This window comes from Brachypodium distachyon, chromosome 1 (assembly GCF_000005505.3).
Source record: "Brachypodium distachyon strain Bd21 chromosome 1, Brachypodium_distachyon_v3.0, whole genome shotgun sequence".
Taxonomy (NCBI): Eukaryota; Viridiplantae; Streptophyta; class Magnoliopsida; order Poales; family Poaceae; genus Brachypodium; species Brachypodium distachyon.
Genome location: NC_016131.3, coordinates 49,176,020 through 49,186,021, shown reverse-complemented (window position 1 = coordinate 49,186,021; position 10,002 = coordinate 49,176,020). Strand labels below are relative to the sequence as shown.

Sequence of the window (10,002 nt, the reverse complement as noted above, 5' to 3'; positions counted from 1 at the left end):
CTCTCCTTTTGCGATGCGAACAACGAGGTTTATGTTACATCCATTCTGATCTCACTCTCCTTGATGTGCAGTTTTTATGACAAATTTGCTTATGTTTAGCAATCCAGAAACATACATATAAGATGGAAAATTACCCACCACATAATCGTTTTAATCCACTAAGTATGTTTGTTTTGTGCAGGCAGAAATAGATGCTCTCCCCCTGCCCGATTCATGTTACGGGTTTGAGTTTCCAAACTGCACGAACGAGGCGTGCGATAAATTTTGCAAGAGCCGCGGTGGCCCCGGTGGCAGCTGCAGATCCATCGACGCCTCGTGTTGTTGTCTCGTTGTCTAAAGGGCATCACATGATAATGCATTCATGGATAATATATGTGCTAGCTGTGTCAAATAAAAAAAAGAAACTTTTTTAGTTATGTTGTAGTACTAGTTTGTTTCGACAGCTCTACAATGGATGGGAACCAGGCTTGAAACGTGAGGCTTTTAACTAACCCCATTGTTTTTTAGATGAATGGTCTAGATTTAGCAGTGTTAGAGCATGTCGACTGGACGCGCCAACCCTCACAGCCTTCTGCAAGTAACTAGGAAGAAATCATTTTCTGTTTACATTCCACGATGATGCTGGGAAAAGAAGGGCTTGAATGATATCGTGAGCTTCAATAAGGACCTGCTGGTACTGGAAGATTGGCACCAAATAGGGCGATTGATGAGTACGCCATCCGTTTCATAATTCTTGTCGAAATATTACATGTATCTAGACATTTTTTTAGAAATAGATACATTCATTTTTGGTCAAATTTAAGATAAAGAATTATGAAACGGAGGGAGTACTTCCAATCTGGGTCAGAGCAGATGACGTTCCCTTACGAATAATGGATAGAGAAACAAGGCTGTTAATTGGAAAAGAGGTTGGGGAAGTGTTGGAGGTGGATCTTGATGACAATGATTCAGCAATGAGGGAATGTATGTGGATCAAGGTGTGCATATATAGTTAATGGAATACAGTCTCTTCCTTTCAAAAATAAAAAAACTAATTGACTGCAAACCACCCAGTTACACCTCCAGAGTAATGTAATGCCAAGAAAAATTACAGATTTCACTTGTCCATGTTTCAGCAGAAGTTGCTCCGGCAAGCAAATAATTTTCGAGACAGACTGCCAGGTACTAGTTCAGGCTATTTCCTCTTCAGATTTCTATTTGGCTCCAATGGGAACCCTGTTTCGTCTTAGTCTTCTAAGCAGTGTTTATCGTGCGATGAGGTCAAGTGGTTGTATTTAAAAAATAACCTGCTCCCACACTCAAAATCAACACAGAAAATCAGCACTGGGTAACAGCTCCAGCAAGCAAATACAATAGCCATGGATAATGCTTGAATGCCATCAACCATCCGGGCCACACAGAGAGAATATGTTGGGGACAACCCACATAGGTTGCACTATGTTGCAGCGGCCGATGAAAACAAAGATGTCTGGATGGGAGGCAGGCTTGCCCAGCTCGAATGCGATCCAATCTTCTGAGTCATGGGAATAGCAGTATATGCAGTTGCTCTTCCCTCCCCATCGCTCCGGGTTCATGAAAGATAATGGCTGGATTCTCTCGTCGGTGCTGATGAAAATGGCCCAATTCCCCAAATCCTCCACCTTTACCCATTTTGCATGTTCAGTTGACTGGTCGAGGCGGAAAGCTTCGAAGGTATCACCTCTTGCTGGATACGATCCCCGACACCCAACCAAGAGGAGCATATCGCCACACGCCACCAGATATAGGTTGGCAAGATGACATCTAGTAGAAGAGATTTCCACCCAACTTACTGCCATTCTCTCTACGCGAATCTGAGGTGTCAAGTGCACAACAAAAAGCATGCTCTCAGAGTTTATGCCCAAGAACTGGCCTTTGAAGGCCACAATCTGCTTAACCTTTCCATCACAAGGAGAAGCTCTCAACCAAGAGCGACTACCAACACGCCAAAAGAAACTGTGGGATCGACTGGTGATGAGGAGATGTGAGTTGGGTGACGTTGGAGGGGCCGTGAGGGAAACACTAACACTAACACCTGTAAATACATCAACAATGAGACATGCTGTGTTGCTGGAGAAGATGAGATGACCATAAGAAGCACCCACGAAGCGCAAACTACCCAGTGGACTCTGGGAGTCATTATTTACAGGAGGAAGATTAGCTATGGGAATTTGACAGCAGAGGCACAAGCGTTTGCTGGCTAGATCAATGGCATGACATGGAAGTTTATCGCCAAAGGGTTGATGACGAGGAGATCCCACAGGGACATCAGGTTGGAGGAGGACAGGCGGGAAGAGTGTCGAGAAGGTAGATTTCGATGGGTACGAGGAAAAGGCAGCACGCCAAGAGCGACAGGTTGCAGCGAAGGCAAGGACAGAGAAGGAGCCTGAATGAGCTATAATGGAATGAAGCATCTCATCTGGTAGGTCTACCCAAACTTGATATCTAGATGCAAGTTGTTCTTCGCTGCCAACTTGCGTTTTGCCTGCGCTAAACCGATCTGGAAATCCAAGGCCCCCATGAGATGCAAGTTCTTCATGTGGTTAGTTGTTCACAAGAGATGCCTCACTGCGGATAATTTAGCAAGAAGAGGGTGGCCACACAATCCTATCTGCCCTCTTTGCTCCTCAGCTAATGAGTGCTGTCCTCATCTCTTCATATATTGTCACTTCACACAGCAGGTCTGGCATCAGCTCCGGTTGTGGTCCGGTGCCCACTTCCCCATCCCCAGTTCTATCTTCTGCAGTTCCGAAGAGTGGTGGACTGAAGCTCGTAAGCGCGTCCCCAAAAGTCTGCGGAGAGATTTCGATACTTTCACAATCCTTGTCCACTGGAGGCTATGGAAGGAACGCAATGCCAGAATTTTCCAGCAGGAAGCAGCCACGGTCGAGCGGGTGGTCGATCTGATCATTGAAGATCTTCGCTCCTGGAAAGCAGCAGGCTGCATTGTGGTGATCTGATTTTTCTGTAGCTTGTTCTGTTGTTTTTCTTGTGGTTTTCCTGTGATGCCCAGGTTGCTAGCTTTGCTTCAGTGGCGGTGTGTAGTGCAGATACATCTCTGCTCCTTGTAGGAATCTGCCTACTCTTTGTACCTTCTTGTACTATGCTTTTCTTCCTTAATAAAAATTTCGGCCTCCGGCCCTTCGAGAGACATTGTGGAGACAACAAACACAGCGGCCCTGGTTTTGCAGGTTGCAGGTTCCCTGCGATAAATTATGAATTCAAAGACAAACATTAGAAGAATATGAACTGGATGCTAAGAACAGGAAATAGACTAAGTGCTAATTGAGAAACATGACAGGGCACATATGGTTCCTGAGATGCTTAGTTGTAAGCATAGACACGTGATTCAGTAGAACATGCAACATGTCATTCACACAATTAAACATCGACATATTTATAAGTTTGGATTGCATGCACCAATGGAAAGCAAACTGTTTGCATAGTGGATTTTTATAATCTGAAGAGTGTGCTCTTATCTTATTTGGAGGCACCCCAAAGTTCTCACAAATTTAAAAAGAAAGAAAAAGAAGATCATGGATGTAGTGTACTCCCTCCGTTCCTAAATACTTGTCGCTGAAAACTTATATACGAAATACGACCATTTATGAGTGTGTCCCCACAAAAAAAAACTTCATGCAATTGCGACTGTGAACTTTGCTCTTTTTAGTAGATGACACAATTCGTCACGTTTTTGGATCAAAATTTCACAAGTTGGCAGGTCAAAATAGTTTTTTGGGGGAACTGTCATAACATGCATTGTTTTTTTTTATATTCAATAAAAATCAAAACGGAGTGACAGCCTATGCTCTCAACAGCAAAAGGAAAGTATTTCTTGCCACTATTAATACCAAGATACTACTGCAGCAAGCACCGTGCAGACAGATTGATAAAACCAAACAAGTGGGCACTGAGACAGTAACAAGACTCCTCTGTGCTCTGGACTATGAACACAAGTGATGTGCGAGTGTTATTAGCAGCAGTACCATGGACGGGGGGCAGCCCCTGCACTTTGCATTTGCAGGGCGAATGTCTAAACTTTAACATAATATAAGCCACATGAAATAAGTACTGTTGCAGGGCTGATGAGATGGGAGAGGTTAGTAAGGGATCCTGGGAGCGAGCAGGAAGAAGGTGAGCAGGATTGAACACGAGGAACCTGAGCCGAGCCTGCCCTAGCCCCTAGGCGAGGATGGCTGTGCTTACTGAATTCCAGGAGTGGAAGGAAGGAAGACGAATCGTCGCCATAGACGAGACCTCCGACCGTCGACCCCCAATCGCAGCCTTGGATGGTCCTCCCACGGCGCACGCCGGCCGGCCGGCCGGGAGGATCTCTCCTCCGCCAAATCCCCAATCCAATCGCTCGCCCCGCACTGAGCCACCAATCAATCAATCGCCAGCGGCGGCTCCCAGATCCGCCGCTGCACAGTGCACCCTGCAACCTCCGTCGCCGGAGAATCCGTCGTCGGGCGAGGCTCACGCGGGCAGGGGTTACCGGCCGGCGGCTGGCTGCTCTAGCCTTTCTCTCCTTTTGGTTTTCTTCGAACGGACTCGTGGAAAATATACGAGATAACTAGCTTCCGATCAGTATTCGAGTAAAATACGACTGGTTAGTATTTGTATTTAAACGCCGCTATTTATACACTTTGAAAATATGTATTATTACCGGTACTTGTATTTGACAACATCTTTACTATGAAAGCATGAAGCACTCCTGATCTTTACTTCTTTTTTTGACAGCGTACCTCCCTCCTGATCTGTAAATATCAAGGGTAATAAATATGCATCCAGGTCACATGTGCCTTTCTACAGAACACCAATCTAGAAAATTGATTAGAAAAATTCTCTGGAATCCCTAGAAAAGAACTTCTCTGAAGCATCACAGGCTCACAGCTACGCAATTGAAACGAACACATCTGTTACTGCCAGCAAGGACATAGAGAAACAGACATTACAAAATGCATGTTAGTTGTCTGTCTGATCCCTGCAAACTCATGAGCAAGCAGAGATATTTAGAGCTCACTGCAATCAACAGTTACAGTACTCAGTTTAGTGCTTGAGATAAACAAAGAGGGCACATGCAGCAAAGCATATAAACAGCAATTCACAACTGAACAAGTACCCCAATTATTACATCTCCTGAGTGATGCCAACACAATAAGTAGTATTTCACTTGTCGATGATTCAAAGCGCTCTTACAACTCCCCACAAGCACTCTTACAACAGAAGTTGCTCTTACAACTCCCCACAAGCACTCTTGCAACAAAAGTTACTCCGGGAAGCAAATAATAGTCATGCATCATGTATCAATATTTCAATATCATCAACCATCAGAGACACCGAGAGAAGAACATGCTGGGGACAACCCACATCGGTTGCACCATACCGCCGCTGCTTATGAAAACAAAGATGCTAGGATCAGAGGCAGGCTTGCCCAGCTCGAATGCGGTCCAATGTTCTGAATCATGTGAATAGCAGTATATGCAGTTGCTCTTCCCTCCCCATCTCTCCGGGTTCATCAAAGACAACGGCTGGCTTCTCTCGTCGGTACTGATGAAGATGGCCCAATTACCTAGCTCCTCCACCTTCACAAATTTTGCATTGTCAGTTGATTGGTCGAGGCGGAGTGCCTCAAAGGTATCCCCTCTTGCTGGAAACGATCCCCGACTCCTGATCAAGATGAGCATATCGCCACATGCCACCAGACATAGGTTCACAAGACGCTTTCCGGTGGACGTGCTTTCTCCCCAAAAACCTGCCATTTGATGTATGCGAATCTGGGGTGTCAAGTGCAAGGTAAAGAGCCTGCCACCAGAGTCTGTGCCGAAGAGCTGACCTTTGAAGGTCACGATCTGCTTGATCGTTTCATTGCAAGAAGAACGCCAAAAGAGGCTACCGACACGCCAGAAGAAACTTCTGGATGAAGTGCTGACAAGGAGATGTGAGTTGGGTGATGCTAGAGGAGCCGTGAGGGCACCGTAGTAGAGCTTACTGCGGTTGTTGTCCGGCAGTTGTGGAGGTGAAACACTAAGGCCGGTGAACACATCAACAAGGAGACATGATCCGTTGCTGGAGAAGATGAGCTGACCATAGGAAGCACCCGTGAAGCAAAAACTGCCCAGTGGAATTTGACAGCGAAGGCGCGAGCGTTGGCTGGCTAGATCGGTGACACGACAAGGGCGTTTGGGGGCAAAGGGCAGATGACAAGGCGTGATCACGGCGACATCAGGTTGGAGGAGGAGAGGCGGGAGTAGTGTCGAGAAGGTAGCTTTCGATGGATATGAGGAGAAGGCAGTGCGCCACGAGCGGCAGGTGAGAGAGAAGGCAAAAAGGTCGGAGAAGGAGCCTGACAGAGCAACAACAGAGTGAAGCAGGCCCTCTGGCAGGTCTGCCCAACCATGATGTTCAGACATAGCGGAGACACGAAAGCACAACAGCCCTTGGTTCTTTAGCAACTTGCAGCTTCCAATCTGCGACAAGTTATGAATTCAAAGACAGCCGTCAGAGGAATATGAACTGGAAGCTAGGAGAGGAAACAAAATGTGTGGCAAGCAACATGAGAGTGTACATATGGTTTTCCATAGAAGCTGTTTTTTAGCGCAGAAACGAGCTACAGTAGAACAAACATACTGAACTCTAGTTACAAAATAAACCATCCAGATCTTCATACAGAATTTTAATTCCTGTATCAAGACAGTACACATAAAGCAGCATTATATATGCAGATGAGTGACAAATCACACTTAGTAAGACACTAAAGGGATTCTTTTTTATAATTCCCTCGGGGTATCTGAGTACTGAGATGAATTAGAGCCTCAATCAAGGTACTAGTTCCAGTCTGTACAAGGCATACAAACAGGCAGCTTCTAAATGATTCGTTACTAACAATTGATCTACTAACATGGACAGCTACAGACGACTGACTGACATTCAGGATTAAGCGCACAAGTAATCAAGTCTATGAGTTGTGCATATACATATATCCTGACAAGAGATCCGAGGCTGTTATAGGCTTATAGCTCTGTCAGCAGGTCGAACTACTAGGCGATCGGAGGGAGCACGCCGAACCTGAGGCTAGGCGATCGAGCACGGCTGAGCTTGTTGGAGCCAGGTGGGGGGACGAAGGCGTCAGATCGGCCTGAAATCCTCCTTCCCAATCGCCGCCGCGCCCGCCCCAAATTCCTCAATGTAAGACGGCCTGATCAGAGCTCCCACCCCTCAATCGCCGCTGCCGGCCGCTGGCGCTCTCGGCCCCGCCACCTCCAACCCAATCGCCGCCGCTACAAGAGAAGCTCCTCTCTCTCCGCCCAACGGCGCCGTCGCGGAGCTAGCGAGCGAGGGTTTGGTCGGGGTGATGGGCGTCTGGCTGCTCGTTTCTTCGGAGAGGCTGAGGCTGAGGCTGCTCTAGTCAATGGTGAGTCGTGACTGACTGAGGAACACGATACGACCAAGATAACATCGGGGCGAAGCTAATTCGCGGACCTCCGCCTACTTGAGTTTCGGCGGATGATTTCAGGTGCCGTCCCGCGGGCGTCCCCGTTTCACGTCTCCGTTCCTCTTTTTTTTTTCCTCCTCGTCCCACTGCCCGTCCACGCTCAAACTTGTTCCGCTCTCTAGCTGGTACCGCTCTGCATCCTCACCAGACAGTGGCCCAATGATTACTGGACTTATTTGAGCCTTTTCCTCTTTTCCCTTTTTTTTTTGCTTCTTTTGTAGTACAGAAACGTGATATTGATGGGCTTTATTTACTTTTTTTTTCTCTTTTTGGGAGAGTGGTTTTCAGGGAATTAAAATGGGTGGGGAATACCACTTCCAATCGAAAATACTAGACGCTTTCAAATCATATCGGTGAGATTTTAAAACTCCTATATCAAACTTCTTATGTCTTTCATGACATATATTCAAAATTTAAAAGACTAATGTTTTTACAAACTTTTAAAATCCGAACATAGAACTTCTAATTTTTAGTTCTATAAGAAGATCTTGTCAAGGAATCTCGAATCTCATATCAAAAAAGAATTACAATCCTCCTCTGAGGGTACTTAAAAATTTGTCTGATACGATCTTCTTATATAAATGAAGATACTTTAACAATTTACTGGAAGCACAAAACCTAAAAAGCTCATATAAAAATCTAAAAGCTCATACCAGAGAATAATTAAATCTTATATAAATGGAAAAAAAATAAGTCCAGCTAAGGAATTGAAATCTTGTGTTAAAATCGCATCTCAAATTAATTAAAACCTCATCGAAGAAGATGAAAATTAAAACCTTCCTGCCTATATACGAAAACAAAAACAATTGGAAGAAGATGAAAATTAAAACCTCATTGAAAATTAAGTAAAAATCATCTAGAAAAAACCTTGAAAATTTGGAAGTGAAAGCTCATATAAAATTGAAAGCTTATCACTAGGAAGATTGAAAGCTCTTGTCAAAACAATTTAAATTTCATTTAAAAATAATATAATTCTACCCTCAAGACAATTGGAAGCTCATCTCTAAGAAACTAAAACTCAAGAAAATTAAAAGTTCGGCTTAGACTTATTCAAAAGCTCATCTCAGAGGAATTGAAACCTTATTTGAGAAGAATTCAAAGCTCTGAAAGAAAATAAAAGCTCTTCTCAAAGGAAATGAAAGCTCTTTTGAATAAACTGAAAGCTTATGCCAATAAAATTGAAAGCTTATCTTAAGGGAGATTGAAAGCTGATGTCAAAACAAATATAAATCTAATTTCAAAAGAATACAATTCTCATAAAAATAAAAATCTTGTCTCAAGATGATGGGAAGCACATGTAAGAGAAAGTGGACACTAATATCAAGATATTGAAAGTTCGGCTCAAAGTAATTCAAAAGCTCATCTCAAAGGAATTGAAACCTTATTTATAAACAATTCAAAGCTCATTTCAAAGAAAGTGAAAGCTCTCCTCATAACAAATGATAGCTATTTTCCAGAAAATTGAAAGCTTATCAGCAAGAAGAATGAAAGCTCTCGTCAAAATAATATAATTACAAAATAAAATAAATTCTCAAAAAATAAAACATTGGGAACCAATTTAAGAGAAATTGGAAGCTAATACCAAGAAATTTAAAGTTCAGTTCAAAGTAATTCAAAAAGCTCATCTCAAAGGAATTGAAACCTTATTTGTAAAAAATTCAGAGCTCATTTCAAAAAAAGTGAAAGATATTCCCAAAGTAAATGACAGCTCTTCTCAAGAAAAACTGAAAGCATATCACAAGGAAGATTGAATGCTCTTCTCAAAACAGTTTGAATCTCATTTAAAAAATAATATAATCCTCATACAAAAATAAAAATATATTCCCAAACAAAAATAAAAAAACAGTTTGAAAGATATTCCCAAAGTAAATGACAGCTCTTCTCAAGAAAAACTGAAAGCATATCACAAGGAAGATTGAATGCTCTTCTCAAAACAGTTTGAATCTCATTTAAAAAATAATATAATCCTCATACAAAAATAAAAATATATCTCAAGACAATTGGAAGCTCATCTCTACGAAACTCAAAGCTAATCTCGAAGAAATTAAAAGCTCTTCTTATAATCATAAAATGTTCCAACAAAATAAGCCATTGTTGCACAAAATCAGAAAATGTTCTTTATAGAAAGAAACTTGGATAAACACAAGGTGACGATGAAGGTAGATTTTGAGGGAACAAAAGTTTATAATCCAGATTTGAATAACACATTATCATACATGTCATGTGTATGACAGCACCAGATAGTCCCTAGTGATATATTCTCACCGGCAACGGATGCCCGGCCCAGCAAACCTTAGATGCACCATCTTGTGTCCCAACACTCTATTTTGGTGCAAAAAAATGATCTCAGGAACCTTGATTATGCACACCTTTACCACTAGTGTCTCTATATGTGGATATATTATTTTTCTCTCATCAAGAAATCACATATAAGCATTAGCACATTGCATTGTACATGCCTTTTGGACCAACTTAGGAATATGCACGCA

General features: G+C 43.0%; 2 protein-coding genes across 5 annotated transcripts; both read right to left on the bottom strand.

The window, feature by feature from the left end:
* Positions 1–962: 962 nt before the first annotated feature.
* Positions 963–4,556, bottom strand: LOC104581658. Of its 3 annotated transcripts, none has more exons than XM_014898228.2 (3): positions 4,178–4,556; positions 3,170–3,221; positions 963–2,468 (listed from the first exon to the last, which is right to left on the bottom strand). In XM_014898228.2, the coding sequence occupies exons 2-3, from the start codon at positions 3,170–3,172 to the stop codon at positions 1,380–1,382; spliced, it is 1,092 nt and encodes a 363-aa protein (XP_014753714.1). In that variant the 5' UTR covers positions 3,173–3,221; positions 4,178–4,556; the 3' UTR covers positions 963–1,379. The 3 variants fall into 3 exon arrangements, with proteins under 3 accessions (XP_014753714.1, XP_014753716.1, XP_024312706.1); XM_014898230.2 differs by having other exon boundaries at positions 4,225–4,556; XM_024456938.1 differs by having other exon boundaries at positions 3,170–4,354.
* Positions 4,557–5,121: 565 nt separating this feature from the next.
* Positions 5,122–7,499, bottom strand: LOC100835489. 2 transcript variants are annotated; one of them, XM_024456939.1, is made up of 3 exons: positions 7,087–7,499; positions 5,855–6,488; positions 5,122–5,773 (listed from the first exon to the last, which is right to left on the bottom strand). In XM_024456939.1, the coding sequence occupies exons 2-3, from the start codon at positions 6,429–6,431 to the stop codon at positions 5,349–5,351; spliced, it is 1,002 nt and encodes a 333-aa protein (XP_024312707.1). In that variant the 5' UTR covers positions 6,432–6,488; positions 7,087–7,499; the 3' UTR covers positions 5,122–5,348. The 2 variants fall into 2 exon arrangements, with proteins under 2 accessions (XP_024312707.1, XP_003561155.1); XM_003561107.4 differs by having other exon boundaries at positions 5,122–6,488; positions 7,087–7,494.
* Positions 7,500–10,002: the final 2,503 nt, after the last annotated feature.